Source organism: Eleutherodactylus coqui, chromosome 1 (genome assembly GCF_035609145.1).
Source record: "Eleutherodactylus coqui strain aEleCoq1 chromosome 1, aEleCoq1.hap1, whole genome shotgun sequence".
NCBI classification, from domain to species: Eukaryota; Metazoa; Chordata; class Amphibia; order Anura; family Eleutherodactylidae; genus Eleutherodactylus; species Eleutherodactylus coqui.
Genome location: NC_089837.1, coordinates 75,338,451 through 75,362,308, shown reverse-complemented (window position 1 = coordinate 75,362,308; position 23,858 = coordinate 75,338,451). Strand labels below are relative to the sequence as shown.

General features: G+C 43.6%; 1 protein-coding gene across 3 annotated transcripts in view; it reads left to right on the top strand.

Annotated features, from left to right (window-relative positions):
• Positions 1-3,358: 3,358 nt before the first annotated feature.
• Positions 3,359-23,858, top strand: part of GRHL1 (grainyhead like transcription factor 1) — a 36,699-nt gene continuing 16,199 nt past the window's right edge. For 2 of the 3 annotated variants that reach the window (XM_066597379.1, XM_066597371.1), the window contains exons 1-8: positions 3,359-3,518; positions 14,929-15,115; positions 15,197-15,267; positions 15,575-15,962; positions 16,533-16,609; positions 17,899-18,055; positions 19,084-19,195; positions 20,500-20,594. In XM_066597379.1, the coding sequence (XP_066453476.1) occupies positions 3,499-3,518; positions 14,929-15,115; positions 15,197-15,267; positions 15,575-15,962; positions 16,533-16,609; positions 17,899-18,055; positions 19,084-19,195; positions 20,500-20,594 (1,107 nt within the window). In that variant the 5' untranslated portion in view covers positions 3,359-3,498. Of the gene's footprint in view, positions 3,519-3,581; positions 3,738-14,928; positions 15,116-15,196; positions 15,268-15,574; positions 15,963-16,532; positions 16,610-17,898; positions 18,056-19,083; positions 19,196-20,499; positions 20,595-23,858 lie in introns of those variants that run through there. The other variant, XM_066597387.1, reaches the window with a different exon arrangement.

The window sequence follows — 23,858 nt, the reverse complement described above, 5'->3', positions numbered from 1 at the left end:
TTCATCAATTTTTGGTGACAAAGGTGGCAACTTTAGGCACCAGTGGCTTATTATGTGATATTCATCAATGAATAGCTAAACGCTGGCTGTAATTCGCTGAGCACTCAGCCAATCATCACAGCCCTTTCAGGAGGCGGGTATTTTTAAATCCCCGCCTGCTGAAAGTGCTGGACAGCAGTGCAGGGGAACCAGCCGCAGGGCGCGCCTGAGTGGGGAAGAAGTGAGTAAATTTTTTTTTTAACCAGCTAGGGAGAATTGGCAGCAGCACGGCCCCATTAAAAGCAATGGGATAGCATCCTGGACTGCTGCCACATCTGGGGCACAGGATTCCTTCATCCACGTGGTCCCCGTGGCAGAGGTCCGCGATATACTCGATATTTTCAACGGGGCCATCGCTGCTGCCGCTGGCCCCATTGAAATCATTGGCGATATCGCTGCGATTTTTGCGCTACGAGGGGAGTGTTTTCACGCGCTCTTGCAGCGCAGGAAATAAAAACGCAGGTGTGCAGGAGCCCTTTAGAAATAGGATTTATATGGAGCTGGTCCAGGAATCGAGCCTGCTGCATAAATGTCGCAACAGCTGCAATCTGAGATAATTCTGATTGCAGCTGTTAGCCATTTAGCTGCTGCTGTCAAATCTAACAGCGGCATTTACATGGCCCGACAGAGGGAGTGACCTCCCTCTGTCTCCCAAACACCGCCCTCGGCAATGAGATCATGGGGTGCCATTTAGGTGTCATGGCAGCCGAGGGTCTTGTGAAAGACCCCAAGGCTTCTATGTATTTCTGCCTATTAAATCTTCCATGAGGCAAGTGTTAATAGAATGCCTGCAGAAATATAGTACAATACTAAAGTATTGCAGTATATTGAATAAGCAAGCAGATGATCACCAGTTCGATTCCCCTTTGGGGACTGAAATAAAAGTAAAAAAATAGCAGCTGTGGCAGTTGGACTGGCCCTACTTCAGTTAGTAACTACTTGCTGCCATTGTTGTTGTTCAGGGGTGAAAAGGGCCCAATATTACTATTGGGGCAACTAAAAGGGGCAATATTACTTATGGGGCCACTAAGCAGGTGCACTATCACTATTGGGGCCACTAATAGGGGCGCAATATTATTATTGGGGTCACTGATGAGGGCAAATTATTACTGTTGGAGCCACTAATAGGGGTGCACTATTATTTTCAGGGCCACTTTTACATTGTCCGGTATTTTTTGGTGACAAAGGTGGCAACTTTAGGCACCAGTGGCTTATTATGTGATATTATTTATGCCTGTGTCCCAGTGTGATTCGCTCTATGCCAAAGTCCACTTGATATGTGATATTTTGTTGGCATGCTGCAGGTGATCTCTAGTACTGAGTTTCCAATTATAACATTATGTATTGGCAACAGATTTCTTTGGTGGTGATGGCAGGTTGAAATTTGATCCACTATGTGCCTCTGCCTTAGTTTCTAAGTAGCTTGCAGTGCCAGTTTATAGATGAGATGTCTGACTCCAAACTGCCAATGTGCTTTCAGTTCTCATGCTTTGTCTTATGTGCCAATGTCCATTTCTCTCAATGCCAAGCTCTCTCAAAGCTGAGGTGCACTAGAATTACAATGACTCTAATTCCCTATATACTAATGTCCATTAGAGTATGATGCCCTACATGCCAGAGTCAATCTCTAATTGCCTATGTGCAGCTGAACTGTGATGCCCGGAATGCCAGTGTCAAATCTGAGTGGCAATACCTTGCTGAAATGTGACTTTCTTAATGCCAAAATCCAGTTCTTGTAGTGCAAATGCCCAGATGAGATGTTATGTCCGAAATGCCAGTGTTAAAGTGACATCACCTGGATGAGATGTGGCTCCCTAAATACGGGAGTTCAGTTCTCTCAGTTCCAGGGTCCAAGTGAAATGCAATGTTCTGAATGTCAGAGTGAATTTAGTTCTCTTTGTGCCAATATCCAACTGAGAAATAATGCCCTGAATTCAAAGGCCAGTTCTTTCATCGTCAATGTTTAGCTGAGATGTGATGCCCTGAATGCCAGTGTCCAGGTATCTTGGTGCCAGTGACCAGTGGAGAAATGATGCTCTGAATGCTATAGCCCAGATCTCTCAGTGCCAGTGTCCACCTGAGATATCAAATCCTGAGTGACAGTGTCCAGATGAGACACATGGGAATACTATCGCTATTGACCAGTTCTTTCAGTGCCGGTGAAACCCTGAATGCCAGTGTACTTTCTTCTAAGTGCCAGTGTCCAGTTGAGAAATGATGCTCTGAATGCTATACCCAGTTTTCTCTGTGACAGTGTCCACCTGAGATATCATATCCTGAAAGGCAGTGTCCTGTCTTCTCAGTGCCACCGTCCAGCTATGATATGATACCCTGAATGCCAGTGTTCAGTAGAGACATGATACTCTGAATGTTAGTGCAAAGTTCTCCCAGTGGTGATGATGCCATGAATGCCAGTGTCCTTCTCAGTGCCAGTGCACTGTTGGGATATGATGCACTTAATGCCAGTTTCCAGGTTTCTCAGTGTCAATGCCCAGCTGAGATAAGTTGCGTCCAATAACAGTGTCCAGGCCTCTTAATGCCAATGCCAAATAAAGAAACGATGCCTTGAATGCTGATGAGCAGTTATCATAGTGTCAGTGTGTCCACAATGGATAGCATATCCTGAATGGCAGTTTTCTGTCTTCTCTATGCTCAATGGAGACATGCTGCTCTGAATGCTATTACCAAGTTTTCCCAGTGATGTCCTGAATGCCAGTGTCCTATCTCTTCAGTGCCAAACTGAAAGATGAATCCCTGAATGCCAGTGTCCAGGTCTCTAAATACCAGTACCCAGCGAATAATACTGCTCCTGCCCACTTCTTTCAATGCAAGTGATGCCTTGAATGCCAGCGTGCTTTCTTTTCAGTGCGAGTGCACAGTTGAAATATTATGCCCAGAATGCCAATGTCTAGGTTTCTCAGTGCCAACGCCCAGTTGAGATCGGATGTCCAGATGGCACTGTCCTGCTCTCTCAATGCCAGTGCCCAGTTAAGAAATGATGCTCTGAATGCTACCGCCCAGTTCTCTCAGTGCCAGTGTGTCCACCTGGGATGTCTTACCCTGGATGACAGTGTCTTCTCAGTGCCCAACAGGTATATGATGCCCAGAATGCCAGTGCCCGGCGGAGATGTGATAAGTCCAGGTTCGCAGTCAGACCCGCACACCTCTTCCAGGTCTCTGACAGCGCGCTGCAGGAAACACGATCCCCTTTGGAACGTTGCACCGTTCTACCTGCGTCCACGACCAATCAGCGCGCAACACAGCATCCCCGCCCCCTGCAGAGGGGAAGCCGCCGGCCAATCAGAAGTTTGGCAGTCAGTAAACCTCCCTCTCAATCACAGCCAAGCTCAAAAAGCGAGAAAAGCCGACTAAACCCGTTTGTGCGGCGCCCGGGCTCCCCGTCCCCAGCACACATCTGTCCCAACTAGAAAGTCCAGTTCCACCGACGCGGGCGACAGCATGACACAAGACTACGACAAGTAAGTGATGCGGGCCGTGTGTGCCAGCTGGCCGGGGATGATGGAGGGGGACGCGCACCGTCCTGATCAGCTGCACCTGCTGCAGCTTACTGACAGCGCCGGACTCCGGCTCCTGACATGCCGCTTCATGGAGTCCAGGAATGCAGCCGGAGTTCTAGATCGGCGGGGGGCACGGCAGATCTGTAGACACTGTGTGCTGTCTTAGGGGCACCATGGATGGTGGGTGATGGCTGCTGGTTAGGTGTGTCAGTGCTGGCAGGTGGCTGTTCCTAGTATGGGATCCGGCATTGTGGTTAATAGGTCTGGATGCTATAGATCTTCAGTATGTCCAATGACTCTCTAATATGTGTAATATGCCTCCATATACCTATAAGTGGTGCAATATATCCGATAGATCTGTAATATCTTTCTCTACTAGGTGTAATACAGGATGTCTCATGAATCAGAAATGTCTCCATGCACCTATAATGTCTGCACTATGTCCCCATGTATCTATACTAAGTGTAACATGCCCCATATATCTAACAGGTGTAATGCAGTATGTCCCTTAGAGCTACAATATGCCCCCATATATCTATAATGTGTAATATAATCCTATATACCTTTTTAAGCGGTATGTCCTATATAGCTATAATCGCTATATACTTCTATACTAGGTGTAAAATATCCCACGTATCTGCAATATGCTCCCATAGATCAATAATGTATGCATTATGTCCTATAGATCTGTAACATGCCCCATACATCTGTAATAGGTGCAATATGTTCCATAGAGTTGTAATATGCTCCTATACACCTGACAGGTGTAATCTGTCTCATAGATCTACAGTATACTCCCATATAACTATAATGTGCATAATATATCCCCATACACCTTTTTAGGAGATGCAATATGTCCCATAGATCTATATCTTTCCTTACATCTATAATAGGTGTAATATGCCCCCATACACCTAGACTTTGTAAATTATGTCCCATAGATCTGCAATATGCCCTCATATGTCTGTAGCAAGTGCAGTATATAATAACTTTATACATACGAGATGCAATATGTCCCTTAGATCTATACTTTCTCCATATATCTATACTACATATGTCCCAATATACCTAATAAAAGGTATATGTTCCAACGAGTTGCAATATGCTCCAATACATCTATAATGGGTATAATATGTCTGTGTAATGTGTGTAATGTCCCCCTATAGCTATAAGAGATACAATATATCCAAAGGATCTACATTGTTCTGGATATCTATACTAGGTATAATGTCACATAGGTCTGTAATATGTCTCCATACATCTGTACTAGGTGTAATATGTCCCATAAATTGTAACATGCCTCATGGGATAGACTACTAGAGTATCTAGATCTTTCTTCCAAATTATGTGTGACTGGAGATTGTTGAAATCTGACATATCTTCCAGTAAATGCATGTATATGTCTTTCTTTGCAACCAGCTGTTCTTTATCTAGCCCTTTATCCCATCTCCTTATTACGTGCACACTTTCTGCTCCTGTCATATAACTGGCACCTGCAGTAAAGGAAAGATTACTGGTACAGATGTCAAACAGGTAAATTCCCTATAAAAGGAAACTCCTTCAAAACAACTATTACTGTGTGCGCAATAGATCAGTTTACCTGCAGTCCTATGTAAAACCACAGATACCTCGAAATGATATGATAAGGCTATAAACTCCTCTCTGCGGCTGCATTGTTTGTCCTTTTACATATAGTGCATGCTGCATCGGGGATGTTTTACCAACAAAGGGTTCACATGCAAAGTAGCACATTGCGGTTGGTGTGATGTGGGTGGCGCAGTTGTGAATCACAGATTACTAGATTGCAGAAGGATCCCATTCCCCCTTAGTGGAAGTGTCTTCAGGGTTGAGAAAGTTAAATGAAACCAGAGCCCTACAAGGCGTTAGTCATAGAAGAATAGTGGTGAAACAATAATGTCTGCCATCAGTTCTTAGTCCCCCAAATACGTAGAAACTGGGACAAACAAAGACTCCGAAGGGGTGTGGGCTCTTTTATTTCCATGTAAGATCTTGTTTTAGTCTAGTTGTTTACATTGCTTTCTAGTGAAGGGATCTGACAGGGAAGAGGTGGGTCTAAGGTCTTCCAAAATCAAAGGCTTCTAGAAAAGGGTTAAAATAGTCGTAACACAACGTATACATATATTCCACATTTATATTTCATAAATCACACCGAGATATAGATATATAGCAGGCTGCTCTATATTTCAATAAGTGACAGTAAAATGGGCAGAACAAGAAGGGCTACTAGTCAGAATAACAAATATTGAGTATGACAAGGTCATAAATACAAGTGAAAGGTCAAATATATACAACAAATAAGTGAAAATTGTAAATAAAAATAAGTTTCATGTTTTTTATGTACATGGATGAATATACAGGAAAAGTAAAATGAAATCTGATTTTATTTTAATTAGTGCTATAATTTTCTCTGCTTTGCTTTATAAAACTTTGTATAAATTCCATATTTTAAAATGTAATTGATTCTAAAAAGTCGACACATTTTATGTAATTTTAGAATGAAATAAAGACTACAATAAACTTAAATATTTAGATTTCTAAGAATTTACAAGCTGTATTCCATAAGTGTAAATAACTTGTGTTATATTGTATCTACTTGATGTCCGTAAGTCAACAAGTGTCTTTAGAAATAAACGTTACTGGATGTATATAGTGGTTTTAAATAATATACTGTAGATTTCCGGCGTAGGTTGTGATTACTAGAAACATTTAGGGTGCTTTCATGCAGGTCTAATAAATCTGTATTATGCACGAAATTCTGCATCTTAATCCATTGCTGCAAATTTCGCATCACTGCAAGTCTCCTTGCAGAATTAAGCCATCTTCAATTCTGCATCAACATCCATATGGAGCTGTGTGGAAATTACAGCGGCTTGCGATTGCACCCATTGGAAGAATAAAAATGTACTTTTTGGAATCTTGTATTCTAAGGATTTAAAGGGGTTGTCGGTGGAAAGAAAATAAAAGGTCTGCTGTTTAAAGAAACACTGCCTGTCTTGTCTGTAGGTTATGTTTGGTATTGCAGCTTGGCACCAGTTAAAGGGGTTGTCCCATGAAGAATGTTGTTTCTGTTTACATCTAGCCCATAACATCAGCATTGGGAAATTTCCGTTTTCCTGCTGAACGGCTTGCAGCGCTAGTTTGTCCTGTTTTCTAGCGGAAATTGGCGACAGCGGTTCTTAACAGAACCTCCAAAGCTGATGTGAACAAACTCTCTTATTAACATTCTCTTGTATTTATAGATATTGAAAATAGTGCCACCTTTCTGTGCCCACCTCAGCAAATGTTCCAGGGTGGTTCCAGGTGCTCAGTCTTGTACATGGTTACACCTGCTCAGTCTTTCTTCCCTCTCTGTTCCACTGGGGGAGGGATCCCTGGTACGGTGAGCGGCTGCTTCTGAAGTTGCTGTGTCTTCTCTGCTGTCAAGTAAGATACTTAGCCATTGATAAAGGAGTGGGACAACGCTACTGCAGAGAAGCAAGACTGAGCACATCTGACCACCTTGGAGGAATGGGACACAGAAAGGCTCTTGAATAGAAGCAGCAGGTGGCGCTAGTTATGCAATATCTAGCGACAGAAACCTGTATTTTAACAAGTGTAAAACTAAAAAAATGTTAAGAATTATGAGCTGGATTTAACTATAAAGACTAGTTTTCATGGGACAACACCTTTTATTTAATTGGCGATGAGCTTTAATATCAGACACAACACAAAATTTTTTTAAAATTTTTTTATTTTGTTTCTAATCTCAGATTACGACTCTGCCCTGTATACTGGAGCATTTACAATCCTCTCTCCTAGTCAATCAGTTTAACACAATATTCAGCGCACCTCGTGTTTTATGACTTGTTCCCTTTAAATTTCATAAGCTTTGCTGTGCATATATGTGTGGGAAAGGACTTTCTGGCAAGCCCTTGCTCTTGAAGTGATCATTCTGGCTTGGTGTACACCTTTTAAGACAGCAGATTACCTCCAAGGCATTTGTGCGTTTCAACTGAATGTTGAAATGGGAGGGTACGCAAGACAAACACCTGTTGTTTCTTCAGCTCTTCCAATGTCTTGCAGAGGAACCTGTGTGCAAACTAAAAACAGAAGTGCAGTCAAACTTGTGGTTTCGCCTTGGAGAGCACACTTTTTAGCATCTGTATATATAATATATATACTTATTCAGCATTAATTCTCCGTACTTCCTTTCTTGCATCATACCTGTGTCAGTTTTTACGCTAGTCCTAACATTCTGTTCATGGACCAGGATGAACAGTAATGATCACATTTTGATAGGAGTGGAGGATGGATATAAAATAGCTTGAAAGTTAAGATTATTGTTTTTTGGTTTTTTTTTTTACTGTTAAGTAGTAAGGAACATGAAACTTCATTCTATGGATTTCCTGAAAGAGGTTCTTAAGGACTCGGTGAGGGATTTCGTCCTGCTTGTAATGCTGATATCAGTACAATGAACGATGTGAATTGCTGCCTCTATTGTAAGATGAAATATTAAGTTTTCACTAGAAAACTTCATTACCTCAGTATTGGCTAGGGTCATGTATACGGCATGGCGTTGTTATACAGGGATCACTTTACTTCACGTGTAAGATGAACCGCTAGCTTTTAGTAGGTATTCAATGCGCACTGGATTGTATTGCCATAATAGTCCCGGGTAGTGAATGCAGCATATAGCGTAGGTTCCTGGACTGGTGTGGATGTTATTCCCTCAGTGTGGCTTTACATGGGACAACGATCGTCGGACTAGTCGCACGAAATAATCACTAAAGTGTATGAATGACTATTGGTGTGCTTATACGCAGAGCGAATGCGGTTCGAGAGCGGTTAGCAAATTGTTGGGAGAATTTACATGGGCCAAAATATCGTTCATGGAGTAGTTGGGAGGCGTGCGGTTCTTTAGTGGACGTGTATTCGGAATTTCCACCCCTCTCCAACGCATGCACACTGCTTACCGAGTCACTGAACACACAAATACGTGCGAGTGGTCTTCGAGTGAGAACTCGCTACGGCAAAAGCCATTCAGCGTTTGCTGAGGTATGCGGCTCCCACCAAAGTTGTTGGCTAGTCGTTGAAAGACAGGGATTACGTGTTTACCCCCGACTATAATGAATCAAACAGCGACTGTTTTTAGGTGATCTGAAACTAATGGCCCATTAACGCGTAATGATTATCGCTCAAAATTCGTGCGAACGAACGATTTGATTGATGATCATGCAGTGTAAATGCAAAAAAATCGCTCATTATTCGTTCACCATCACAGCGTTTCAGCTAGCATAAAAACAATCGCTGGATCGCGGGCTTCTCGTTCCGTGTAAATGCTCCCTGCTTCACATAGAAGTTAAAGCGCAGAGCGAGAAGACCACAATCCAGCGGCGAAGTCTGTCTAAACGCTCTGCAGTGACGTCTGCGCTCATGTAGTTGTTTAGCCGACTGTCGTCCCGTGTAAAAGGGCCGTAAGCGTCTAGTGAACAAACTCTCACTGGTCACACGGTTGGTGGCCATGTTTGCACGGAACAATTTAGGTTCTCGACTAATCGGACAATAGTTGTTCCATAGTATTTGCGCAGGGCATGTTCATTTGCGTGCAGGACGCAAAGATACACCGATTCATCTAATGAATTCCAGATGTGTATGTCCAGTGGAATTAAGCAGTGTTTCTCCTTGTGCACATTTGCGCACCTTCATTGACTTCTATGGGGACTTAATGGTATGCAAATAATCAGAAAAATAGAGAATATTCTATTCGTGTCCCTTTTTTTTTTTTTTTTTTTTTTGCTCAAGCAACATGTTCGCCCGAAATACGGAAATGTGAACGCACCCATTGAAATCAATGAATTCTATTCTCTGCATTTTGCTCGCAAAAATGCGTCCTTTCTTTGGTGCATATTACGTGCTTAATTATCATTCTAGTCTATGGATACACAAAATGCACTCGGCATACGCATGAGCCAAAATACATTCGTGTAAAGTAAGCCCTTAGCCCTTATGTCCACAGGGAAAATCAGGCCCGCGCTGAAAATAAGAATTTACTCACCTCTCCGCACGCTCCGGATCTTCCCTTCTTCGCGGCCTGATCTTCTCTCCGTCGCGGACAGATCTTCTTTCTTCGGCCCGGCGGATGTGCTTGGCACGCCGGCGCATGCCGTGCCAAAGAAAGAAGATCCGGCCGCGAAGAAGGGAAGACCCGTACCGTCCGGAGCAGGTAAGTTTAATTCAGGTGCGTGGATCCAGACTGCTTCCATAGGCTGCAATAGAAGCCTGTGGGAGACCCGCACCTAAATGGAGTATGGTCCGGACTTTTTCCTGCACGCAAGACCCGCACCTGCAGGGAAAAATGACATCCGCAGGTATTTAACTACCTGCGGGTGTCTAATGCATCCCTATGGGGCACGGATCCGCGTGCAGGAAAAACGCTGCGGGTTGTAATTCCTAATTTGCCTGTGAACATGAGGCCTTAGAGCCTGTTGGATTTACCTATGAAGCCGCTATTTTAATTGCACTTATACATTTGTGCAGCACAGCAATCTTCTCTTATAAGCACTATTGCACTGTTCTCTCTGGTTTAACCAGTTTATGAATATAATGGAACAACCGCAGTAAAGACTGACACATTTCTTGCTTCTTTTCTGATGCTTCTCTGCCTGAGTAAGAGTCCGTTTACACCAAATGATTTATAACATTCATAACATGGATGCATTTTCTTTGGTGATTTAACTTTGGCGCAGGTATTGTGGCCTAGTCAAGTCAGCAAAGGCGTGAATATTAGGAAATCTGTGATGTAAGAATATGGGGTGCGAGATAAAATGAACCCTGGTAATTACACAGCTCGCTCTACGGTTCATTGAGTTACTGTGTGTAAATCCTATATCCTACGTGATGGCGTCCGTGCTGGGATTTTGCATCTAGAACATTCAAGTTTCACCTATGTGGCCATTACAGGGTGGACCACGGAAAAGTAGGCCGGCACCTCACTGTTATGAAGGCTATCTGAAAGAAAACCTGTTGCCCATAGCAACCAATCACAGCGCAGCTTTCATTTCCTATACTGCTGAGGTAAAATGCAAGCTGTGCTGTGATTGGTTGCTACGTGCAACAGATTTTCTCTTGGACAGCTTTCATAAGTGTGGTGCCCATAGCAACCAATCACAGCGCAGCTTTCATTTTACCCCGGCAGTGTAAGAAATGAAAGCTGTGCTGTGATTTGTTGCTATGGGCAACAGACAGTTTTTCTTTTCGGCTACTTTCATAAGAGAGTGGCCTACTTTTCTGTGGCCGACCTGTATTTTAGACGTTGCCCTAAAAACCGCCATCTTGACTCCAGTTTAGAAAAATCTCAGTTTGAAGTGGTTCGTCATGTTTGAACACTTTGGATTTGTTGTCCTTTTTGTGCCAGTCCCTGGATCCAGTTAATGTTTTGCTGTGATCTGCGGATAACCATAGGCGGCGCTTGTTGCTGCGGGAGGACTGGTGACCGGCGTGGATTAGATGTTAATGTCGCTATCGGCTTCAGCATCTTTCAGCTGGCTGCATTTTATGGCTCACAGTACTGCTCTGTTTTTGATGTGCAAATGACCCAAACATCAAATGAACAGTTAAGGATTGCAAGAGAAGGACATGACGGTAGTGACTGCACAATGCAGTCTGCACGTGTCCATACAGAGACCATTACACACTGCTGCTTTATTAGGGACACCCGGCTCGTAGTGCGTTGGACCTCCTTGTGCCTTCAGAACCGTAGCTATTCGTCATTGTGTCCACCCACAGATATCGGTGTGCAAAGAAAGCCTTCCCCACACCATTACTGCACCAGCCTGAAGTCTTCACACCTGACAGGAAGGGTTCATCGATTCATGCTGCTTGCGCTAAATTCTGACCCTCCCATAGAATTGTGACTCATGTCAGAAAAATACTAGCCAGGGTAAAAGGGAGTGTGGTTATATTTAGAGATGAGCGAGCATACTCGGTAAGGCGATATACACGAGAGAGCATCACCTTTTTTCGAGTACCTGCTGGCTCGTCCCTGAAGTTTCGGGGGGAGCGGGAAGGAGAGTGAGAGCGATCCCTCTCCCTCCCGATCCCCTCCGCAAACCCCCTGCTCACCCTCACGGCCCCCCTGAATATTCTGGGACGAGCCAGCAGGTACTCAAAAAAGGCGATTCTCTCTCGAGTATATCGCCTTACCGAGTATGCTCGCTCATCTCTAGTTATATTATTACCGCAATTGGTAGCGGTGCCCCCAATAGTGGTTTCAACGGTAGCGGTGCTCCCGGAGCTTTTTGTATATCACTCACCCTCTCTCTTCGGCTCCCATCCTGACAGTCATTGGAGCTGTGCCCCCTGACCTCTCCTCCCGGCAGATATGCACAGGACCCAGACACCAGGGAGAGGTCAGGAGTCATGGCTCTTTTACTGTGTCTGGACGGGCACTAGAGAGTGTGAGTGATGCTGTGAGGTCGCTGCCCATTGTGCTCACAGCTGACAATTATATTTTATCGGCCATTAATATGGCTGCTTAAAAATATATACCGGCACCAGCCTTTAGACATAATTACCATCCAAGACAGTGAGTAATCAGCCGGGTGGCACCCTCCCCTCCCATTAGCTTAGTTTAGCAGACATCTGGATTCATCTGACCAGGTGATGGTTTTCTGCTGCTCCTGACGCACTTTTTTGCCCTCCTCTCTTACACAGTAATGGCGCTGATACTCATTGTCTGCTGTTATAGCGCATTCATGCCAAGGATCGACAAGTTGTACATTTGGGCACCAGTTTCTGCACCCAACATATGTGGTTGCAATTTGCTTGACACTGCGCTACCTGTTCATCAGAATAGTTCTTGTTGACTAAAGGGGTCACAGGGGGATGACGAGTTCTTTACATCCACAGGATCCCCTTTCGCTGGATGTTTTTCCTTCATATCCCCATTCTCTGTATATTCTTCACACCATTACATGAGAAAAGGAGGAGCGTGCGTGGCCATTTGAGTCTCCTCACGTAGTTTATAGTATATAGTTGCTCTCCCTAAGGAGAAAACAGCGTTTCTGACCCCTGTCCCAGGCCTCTCACTAGCAAAAGCCAGACTCCTACTGTACACTGATGATGGGCAATAACCCGGAAACAGCTGTATGTACATGGGGTCTGGCTTTGCTTTTGATTCCCAGTCATTGTAAGAAGACTTGTATAAAAAGTCCCACTTTGACTCGAAGGAATGCTGCCTTTCAACAGGTGGCACTGTGGAGGATTTATTCCATCTCCCTTATGAGAAAAAACCTCACAAGGTTGGCAGTGCATGAAATCCTGGCCCCGGCTAGATGGCCGGGCCTTGTTGGAAGATTGCTGGATTTTACCAGTTAGTGTGGACTCACAAAAAATGATCCTCAGAAAACTTGTCACGTGATATTATGCTGTAGTCTGGGGTCAGTATGAATTTAAAAGATATGAAGAGGAGCGAGGGGAATTGGACTGTCTTAATGTTAATCTACGGGCAGAGTGGAGTAGTTATCTAGCCAGAAGCCCCATATCTCCAGGAGCTTACCTGGGCAACTTCTATTCTGGAAAACAATTTTTTCGTAGGGGATTATGGTGATTACCAACTGAACCCAGTGTAACATTGAGGGTGGTTCTGCAGCCATCCAGTGTAAAACTACCACTTTACGCACTAGGAATAGTACTTTTGGAGGAAAATACGTGTGCATCTGGGCCAGAACTCTTCTGACAGTAGGCTGAACAGAATTATCTTGGGGTCTAAATTTATATTGAAAGGAGGCAGTAGAATTGAGTTTATGAAGGTTACAATGTTAGACCAAAAGTCATTAACAGTAGGACAATCCCAGATCAAATGCCAGAAATTGGCTCCTGGTTGGCGACATCTATGACAAGAATTTGAAGGAGTATTACCCATTTTATATAGACGACTAGGAGTGAGATATCCTTGGTGTAATTAATATATATTAATCTCAATTTGTTATTTACAGTGGGGGAAACTAAAAGATGGGATTCAACGATGTCCAACCATTCTTCAATTGTTAGGGGTGGAATAGAAAGTTTCCACTTATTATAAGCAGGGTACGGGTTGGGGCCTAACTTTGCCGAGAGCAGATGCGTGTAAAGTGTTGAAATTAAACCCTTGGGCCCTTGAGATTTAAGGATACCAATTGTGGGGAATTTGGAGATTTGGCTAGAGGCGGGGGGGATTGGGTATTTAATGCGTGTCCTAATTGAAAAAAATCTAAATAATTGAAGTTGCGGGAACTGTAGCGCAGTCTGTGGTCATGGGTCACTTTAACAAATTCGACCCTGCTACACCTATATTGGAGCGCTATTTACATGATTATTAGGATGTAACTTTTGCAAGCTAAATTCAGTTGTTCCCAGCCCTTTCTTGGGGCAACCCACAACAATCCACCATTGCTTGCAAATTCAAGTCATGAACTACTCAATGAGTGCAGCATTGGTAGCCACAAACATTACCAGCCACGTTGGGAGTCCCTTTGTAATGAGCAGCAAAGCCAATTTCACTGGCTTGTCATTCGATTTCATTTGTATGATAATGAATTCTCATCGGGAACCAAAATTTGGTAGGCGGTATGAAAAGTGATGAAGACAATAAAGTTTCGGCATACTCCTCTGCCTTCTATACTCTAGGGTGGGATACTATGGAAAATGGGGAAGGGGGTTAATTTATGTGTGGTAGTAAACAATGCTATTGTCCATGAGGTTAAAGCCGGTTTCACATCTGTGTCTGAACCAACAGCTGGAGGATCCGTCACAAATCCTCAAAATGCTGGAAGAAAACGCTATGCACACAGCGCTTTTTCTTCCTTCCAAAAGCCGGGCAGCTGGGCAGAACCGGGCGTTATGCGATGGAGACGTATGGTTGCAGGGATTCCCCTTTCCTGTTTCCCGAATGCAGCAGGAAAGAGGAATCCCCAATGCAGATGTGAGACCACTCGTATCTGCCATAGAACAAAAATTCCCAACTGTACCCCTAATATGATTCTATATAATATAGCCCAATATAATTGGGTGATATGGTGAAGAAGAGGAGTGTGGTAGAACCCATCTGCCCAAAATGATTGGTGATCATTTTTGATGGCATCCTCTCCCCAAATGTATTATCTGATATATACGTTTTGTTATCGTGGATCATCAAGCATTTTTACTTTAGCCGGCTTGTTTTGATCTGAGCAAATACAGTGGTTTTATTCTTCTGCTTTCACTACAAGAAGTTTTTGTTATATGGAACATGTTGCCTTTTGGTCACTTTGCATGTGTAAAATGACTATTGTCTTCAATGTCTTCTATTTGTACTTTATTATAGTTGTTAACAATGTGTTCCCTTTCCTTCCAGTAAGCGGCCTGTGTTGGTGCTCCAAAATGACTCCCTTTACCAGCAGAGACGCTCGTACACCAGTGAGGATGAGGCCTGGAAGTCCTTCCTTGAAAACCCCCTGACTGCAGCCACCAAAGCCATGATGAGCATCAATGGAGATGAAGATAGCGCTGCTGCGCTTGGTCTCCTCTATGATTACTATAAGGTACTGATATCTTTACACCAGTTGATAAGTCAGTGGTTGCCTGTTTGTCCAGATTTGCTTAAAGGCTCTTGTTTCTTACAGGTTCCCAGAGATAGGAGACATTCCTCAACCAAACAAGACCATGACCACACCGAAGTAGAACACCATAAAAGGTTGGTTACGCATTGGTTTTGATATTCGACCAACTGTTCTTTTCCGACACCCCTACAAACAGTTGCATCTGGTGTCTTATTTGCCAAGGGAATGCTGAGGGCTCTTGCCATTGCAGTGAAATCACCATTATTTTGACTGAGTTGTTTTTTTTATAGTTGGCACCAAATGGCGCACAATGTCTGTCTCTCTCTGGAGGACCGTAGTCATCCAGTCTTAATATAGACATTACTTGCCGTGCCATTTCCAAGCTGCAACTTTCTGCTGATCTTAAACTTGGTCATAAAATGCTCTTATGTCTCCCATTAGGAATGGTCTTCCCCAAGTGAACGATTCTCCGTTGATTTGCAATGGTGAAAATAGAGTTCAAGTTTTGAAAACCAACATGCCTTTTAACATCTTGCTTCCTGTGACCAATCACCTGGACAAGAGAGGTCACTTGGCTGCTCCTGATACCACTGCCACAGTCTCTATTACATCCATGCCAACTCATGCCATCAAAACAGAGTCCCATGGCCATGCCTTCGCAGTGGGCATTCCACCAAATGTCTACCACTCTGAGGCTGTGGAAAGGATTGTGTCCTTTGATCGTAACGTCCCTTCTGACCACTACAACTCCAGCAGCCAAGCGCCCAACTCTCAGAGGAGGACTCCTGACTCCACGTTCTCTGAGACATTCAAAGATGATGTTCAGGAGGTAAAGGTGGACATTTCTTTTTCACTAAAAGAGGCTATTGACTTAAGAAATGCACTAGTTTATATTTTAAGTTTATCACCTATTGTATCTGCTAAATAGGTCTTTGCCCTACAAACAGTAGAAGGGGTTGTCCAGCTGTAAACTGTTGATGGGCTATCCAGGAAGTAGACAGTTCCATTTGCACTGTAGTGGTGGGGATAGGTATTACAAGTAAAGTTCCCACTAAAATGAATGGCCTGTAAGACCAAGTCTGGCCACTGCAGTTTAAACGAAGCTGTCTGCTTCCTGCAGAAATCAGCTCAGTGCACGAACACTGCGACCCACAGAACAGCTGATCATAACAGTTCCCCATTGATTTACTATTGGTGGCTTATCCTAAAGATGGACCATTAGTGGTTTTCTAATTGAACAACCGCTTCTAAATAAGCCCTATTATTTGGGGGGCAAAGCTACTCTTTTGATTCTTAATCTCTGTTTTTTCTTACTTTTTAAATTTTTAGTTTTATTCTATTTTGTGTATTTTTATACTATTGACATACTTAGAATTTTTTTTCTCTTTTTATATTTAAGGTATTCTTTCCAGCTGACTTGAACTTGCGGATGGGCAATGTAAGCTCGGAAGACTACGTTTTTGATCCTGTTTCTGGGTAAAATTATTTTTGTGATTTTTGTTTTTTATTAGATCATATCATTTTGTTATTTTTATTGTATCATTTAGACTTAAAGGGTTTGCCCCACATTTTAGCTGTTTTACTGCAGGAAGCAGCCAGCTCCATACATTGTGTAGTGGCTCAGGCTGATATTGCAGGCTGAGTCCTAAATAAGTAAATGGGACTCGGCCTCCAGTACTAACCCGGGCCACTGCACAATATATGGTGCTGCCTTATTACTGCAGCAAATAGTGAAAATTGAGAGATGCCCTTTAACCCTTTCCAATCCACTGTCTGACGTCTAAAGACATTCTGATTGAAGGCTGTACAGTTTCCGATGTTGGAAGACGTCCGGCAGGGTATTCTTGCTGTATATTACTGGCCGCTCTGTTGTCAGGGGCCTCTCCAGCATGTTCAATACTGCAATACTGGCTTTAGCTAGCAGGTGACGTCATTGTATAATGGCAGAAAGAGAAAGCCCCCTAGGAAACCCTGAATTCAAAATTGGATTGCAAAGGGTTAATGCGCATCATTGTATGATTGTTCCCTTGTCATTGGTCAGCTGCACATGCTCCGTTCATGCGAGGTGATCTGCAACCGACTAGCAAGCATTTTTATGCTTAAAAAAATAGCTAGTCAGCTGACACAAGTGTTTGCTCATTTGTTCCCTGATTGTTGGCATGTTTACTCGACTCAACAAGGGGCAGATGAACATTAGATGGACAGGTGATCTGCCCATGCAAACGGGCACTGACAGTGAGCATGTCTGTCAGCACTTATTTCATATTGTTCACATGGGCAGATCTACTGTATGGGTCAAATGATTGTTAATACAATTGTTCTCCCCGTATAGCCGCCATTGGTTGCCTGAACATCTCCCTGTTTACACAGAAAGATGTGCCGCCAACCAGCAAGTATTTTTATGTTCATGGAAAAGATACAATTAGCCAACGAACAAACTTTTTCATTCGTCGGCCAATAGTTTTTCACATGCCTTGATCGTCGGCAGATGTTCTTTCCCTGTAATTGAGTTGTGTAAGAGGTCCTTTAGACTGTTCTGAATTAGTCAAGTGCCTGAAAAGCTGCAGCTTGTGGGGCTTTGGCAGCGGTGTGCCTGGATGCGGGTGAAGTAGTGAAGAACCTGGTGAAGAGACTGGAAACGCTTCAAAAAGTCTATTTTTCATATAGTATTGTAATAGCCTTAGCCATTGCTGGTATTTCACATTTTGGGGCATCATGTCTAGTTTTATTAGTTTTTAACTTAATGTATTTTATCTTGCATACAGGAATAATTTTGAATATACACTTGAAGCCTCAAAATCTCTCCGACCAAAGCCGGGAGACAGCACTATGACCTATCTGAACAAGGGTCAGTTCTATCCAGTCACATTGAAGGAAATTGGCAGTAATAAAGGGATCCATCATCCGATTAGCAAAGTTCGGGTAAGGGCTTTCTTGGCGTTTCAAAATCCTTGATGCCTGATGTTTGTTTCCTCTGTTAGCTGCTGCCTAGAAGTCAGTTGGTGGGATCAACATTCATTAAAGGGGTTGTCTAAGATTACAAAAAAGTCTTTCTTTTTCTTTTTCCAGCAACAGCGCCACTCTTGTTCATGCACTGTGTCTGATTTTATGGCTAAGGTCAGGTTCTCTTAACTAGATACAAGAGTGCTGTGCACACAAAGCATCCCAGAAATATTGATGAACAAACAGGATTGCGGGGAGGGAGGAATGGTGCAAATTTCATTCTCATAGTTGTCCAAATCTTATTTGTAGAAGCAGGAATGTTTGTAGGTGATTGCTGCTAAAGGGGAATATACAAGTTTTTAAATGCAATTGTGTGTGTGTGTTTCTCAATATTATGCAGAAAAAAGAAACCATAAGGCTAGGTTCACACAGGGCGGATTTGCCGCGGAAATTCCAGCCGGAATTTCGCCGCGACAAATCCGCCTGTGGCCGCTAATCCCGGGATTAGCCAGCCATGTGGACGAGATTTCTCAGAAATCTCTTCCACACGGGACGGCAAAGCCTGCGCTGCGGCGCGGATTAGCTGGCCGCAGCATGCTCGTTCTTTCTTTTTCTTCCTCCGCTGCGGCCGCGCTCTCTATGGGAGTGCCGGCCGCAGCAGAAGAGCTAGCGGCCGGGCCGCTTCAAAACCCGCGGCTAAGTGCCGCGTTTTAAAGCGGCGCTTCTCCCGGCAGAAATCTCACGGTTTTTCGCTGCGGCCAAAGCGCGAGATTTCTGCCGGGATTCCGCTGTGTGGGAACCCAGGCTAAATGGTACAACTATGTATGTTAGTTTAGTTAGATTGTTATCCATGTCACAGTTATAGACAAACACAATCAGACCACATATTAGTAGCCAATGCAGAAATTCAGGTAATTCCAAAGGCATCATTTAATTTTTTTTTTGCAACCGCAAAAGTCCTTAATATATTTATACTGATGGACCTCCGTAATCACTGTGTCTTTCAGAGTGTCATTATGGTTGTGTTTGCTGACGATAAAAGCCGGGAAGACCAGCTTCGCCACTGGAAGTATTGGCATTCTAGACAGCACACTGCTAAACAGAGATGCATCGATATAGGTGAGAAACGTTACCTATAGAAATATTTTGATTTACATTCATCAATACTGAAATTGCAACACCAAGGAGGACAAGGCGTAAGGTTATGCAAATCGAGGAAGTAGGTGTCGCAATAATATGCAAATCATATTGTCAAGCATGTAGCTCCAATATGTGGGAGGGGCTTCAATGGTATCCAAACCAGATCGAAAGGCACATGAAACCTCACAAATTGGATAGTCTTGTGTATGATTGTGTGATGCCTCCTTTTCGTCAATGTGCAAGCTATTGCCACTTGTTGCCAACTGGGAGGTACAGAATGCTTTAACTGAGAGCTTGCATGTCCCAGTGGTTGGGAGAAGGACGACTAACTCGAAAGACAGCAAGGGGCGATCCTCTGCACAGACAGATGGTCAGATTAGAAAAATGTTGTGTAGTGATCCATTCTGTACTGCAAGAGAAATTGGACGTAACCTTCCAAGTTTAGAGTGTTTAACAGGGTCTACAGAAACCTCAGAAGGTGCTTGCATGACACTGGGCTACTAGCCAAATGTCCAGCGACATGTCCATACCACTGATCTCATGATGCAGAGCAAGACTGCAATGGAGGCTGGAATGGAGGTCTGTTCTCTTTGACGACGAGTCCCGCTTTTGTCTGATAGCCAGAACTTGGTCTGGAGATCATGTGGGCAATTCCATAAAAAGGCCTCATGACAAAATCTCACACTGGTCCTACTCCTGGGATTTTGATGTGTGGCCACATAATATATGGTAACCGGATGTCTGTAGTGGTCGTTCCTGTTATACTGATTTGGTCATGGAACTAGTGGTACGGCCATTTCTACGAAGTGTCCCAGGAGCTGTTTTTCAACACCGCAACGGCAGAGCGTAGATTGCTCGTGCAACTGAGAGCAGCCAGAGTGGCCTAAACATGCTACCATGGCCTGCAGTGTCTCTGGGCTTGTTGCCCTTTAAGCAAATCTGGGATGTCATCGGTTGGCAATTGCAACCATTTAGACAACCATTAATGACCTCCTAGCATGCCAAGGCATGTAAGTGTGTGTACTGCTGTGCATTGCACTTATACGCCATTTTGAATAAATCGATTTTTGTTTTTTCATTATTTTTGTTCCCTCCCCCCCCCCCCCTTTATTTATTTTTTTTTTTTTTAAATTTCATCTTTTCATCATTTGCATATCCTTAACATGTCTATCAATCCTGTGATTTCCATAAATCCACCACTTTTCCTTTCCTTTTCAGTGTGGATGAGTGTATAACTAAAATTTCCTCCAGATTCTAGCTGACCCATTTGTTAATTTTTGCAGCGGACTACAAAGAGAGCTTCAACACTATTAGCAACATTGAGGAGATCGCTTACAACGCTATCTCCTTCACCTGGGACCTGAACGATGAAGGCAAGGTATGTGTCGGGCTTCATTTATATTGCTACATCTGTACCATAATTAAAAGGGTGTGTTGTGTTTTGATAATCATCCTACGCTTTAATTACCTGCTATGAACTCCTTCATCGATATGTAATCTGATTTATTGTGGTAGCTACCTACATGAAGGATATATATTAAACTGACAACTGGGTTTTGGTTTTTTTTTTTTCCTGCTGCAAACTTCAGAGTTCATGAAAGTTAGTTGATGATCTTCTTGAAAGCCATATTGTTTGCCCATCAGTTTTCCTAATATCAGAGGTGTGACTGAAATCCAAGGATGGCCCCATCTAGTAGCACGTTGGCACTCCTTTGGCCTTCGTAATTGCAGCAGTTCGTCTTGGTATAGACTCCACTAGGTGTTGCAATCGTTCTGTAGGAATATATGGACTGGAAGCTTCTTGCAGTTACCACAGATTACATGGAGGTACTGACATGTTCTCAACAGTTGACAGAAGGGATTCGCCCTACTTGCACCAAACTTTGACTCTCCTATCTGCATAGTGTAACAGAAATCTGGATTCATCTGACCAGGTGTTGTTTTTCCACTGATCAGTGATCCAACTTCATGTTGTGCTCTTCTGCTCACTGGAGTCTGTCCTTTCTGTTTCTCTAAGACAGCCGTAGCACTTGAATGGTTTGTCTTCTGTTCTAGTCATCTGTGCGAAGTAGCGATGAGTTGTCCATTTTGGACACCTTCATTGGAGCACTAGAATGGGTTCTGTGGTCTTGGCATGTCACGTGTCCTAAACTAAGTGTGCTACTGCATATACAGGTTATGCTTCTGCACACAAGCCGTCCATGCACCATTGTAGACAGGCCAATACATTGCACTTTGTGATGGAGTATCATCATTGGCCAGTTGAGCAATGGAAGAATGTTTTTATGGAGTGATGAATTGTGCTACTTCATCTTCAAATCAGATGGATGTACCTGGGTGTGAAGGATGCTGGGTAACACATTTTGCCTGAGTGTGTTGTGCCAACAGTTATCTATGGCAAAGGTTTTACGTGGCATGGTCTCTGTTGCTTGTAGTAATAAGAACCATGAACCCAGAGGTATACTCTGCCATACTAGACAATAATGTGGTAATACTCTGGGAATGGTCAGCAAGATGTCAAACAAGGCAACGCGCCTCATCACAAATCAAACTCTGTTTTACGTTGTTTTGAGGATATGGCTGTTTCATGATTGAACTGGCTGCACAGAGTCCCAACCTGAGCCGTACTGAACATCTTTGGGGTGAACTGGAACTGTCAGCTCAAGAAATTCTTCCTTGAAAGAACTGGCCAGATGTTTGCAGGATGAATGGAGGGAAATAACAACGGAAGTGTATCAGAAGTTAGTAGAAATTACCCCACAGAGAGTATCTGATGTCATTAGGGTCTAAGGAGCCCCACTAAGTATTTAACATATGGAAATAAATGCTACTACTGATTCTTGCTCAGGTGTCCAATCATATTGGGAGGATAGTGTATATACCGTACTGTATTTTAGTTGGAAAAGTGATTTGTCAGGGCAGGTCTTTGCACCGTGCACAATCTTTCGTTGCTCAATGGAAAGCTTCTCGGGAGATGTCTTTCAGAGTTCAGAGTCATTTGTTTTCTCTTTTTCACATGGAAATCCATTTGTTTGTGTATAATACAGTATATTATTCCGTGCTGGCTATGTACACATGAGCTCAACGACCCAAGTTTCACTCTCCATGAATTAAAATGCAGTAGAGTTGACAGGCTGGAGCATGACAATAGCACAGTGGCAGCTACATACATCTCGGAGGGTGATGTCTTGAAAGGAGACTCCGTTTTTTTCTTTCTTTCACTTGGTTAATTCCTGCAATGCAGATGCTGAACTATTGTTGGCGGCCGCTAAGGTGAAGGGCCCGGCAGGTAACTTGTAAGGAGCCGATGAGGTGAATACCTGGGAGAGTTCATAAACAAACACTGCAAGGATTGTTGAACTTTCTTTCCCATCAATTTACCAAATACAAAGAGAGGGGGGCGAGAGGGAAAGTTTATGCTATAGGCTGGTAATTTAACCCCCTGCTGACACAATAAATGAATTTTAAGGGCCTTCCACAAGCCACTTGGGACTTCTATCTAGCATCTAATTCTGTTCTGCAATTTGTACGTTCTGTCTATGACGTTGGAACCAATATGGCTGCCATTATAAAGGATGAACACTATAGGCATCTGTTAAAGAGCCCTTGGAGAGGAGGCCCCACCACCGAGTCCCATCGCCTTTTCTATTGCATGGGAGGAACATGTGCAGGGCTTTTTTTTTTCTACAGTTAGTTGACAAGCAAGGAATGGACCCAAGGGTCATGGAAAGAATGTAAAATGATATCCAGCACTATGAGGGGCTATTTCCGCCAGTGGGCATTACAGTTCCATCAGGGCTTGTCATTCAGGAAAGATTATTGAATAGCAGATATGTCCAATCATCCATTGATATGCCTCCATATTGGTGTATAATCTAACAGGTTGACCATCCAGTAGTCTGGGAAAGTGACAAGGAAGTGTAGTGGCAGTCATATTGGTTGTTGCCAAGTTTCTCAACCCCCAAAAAATGATATTGAGGGGTTTCCTGAAGAGATCGACTTGGACTCGTATTTAAGATTGACTTTTTTTTAATGGAATTCCCATAAATGGTTTTAAAATATTTGGCCTTATTCAGACCTAGTGGAATTCAATAAAAATGGCAGCTAACCATGTAGCCTGTGGAAACCTATCCTAGGATTGGAAAATGTATGTGTCTAGACCAAAGCAGAAAGGGGCGCAACCTAAAGCTGCAGTATTCAGTCCTGCTGGTCTTTGCATTCAGTTGAGCCTTTGGGCCTGGACAAACAAAGATGGCCACACTAGGCTCTGACTATGTGATGTACACTGATCATTAGTATGCTTCATTAGTCTTAAGACACGACACCTTCTTTGATTAACCAGCACTGCTCAGGTGAGCAACCCTGACCAATCAGAGCTACATGTACTAGCAGTTTGTCAGAGAAGCAGTGCCGCAATCTTTGTCCAGGGCCAAAAGGTCTCTTTCAGACTAACAGGATGAAACCCTCCTATCTTAGGCTGCATTCCCACGAACGTGGCTCGGTTTTCACGCCAAGCCGATATAAGTCGTCCTCATGTGCGGGGGGGGGGGGGGGGGGGGAGGATGGAAAAGCAAGGAGCAGGAACTGAGCTCCCGCCCCCTCTCTGCCTCCTCTCCGCCCCTCTGCACTATTTGCAATGAAA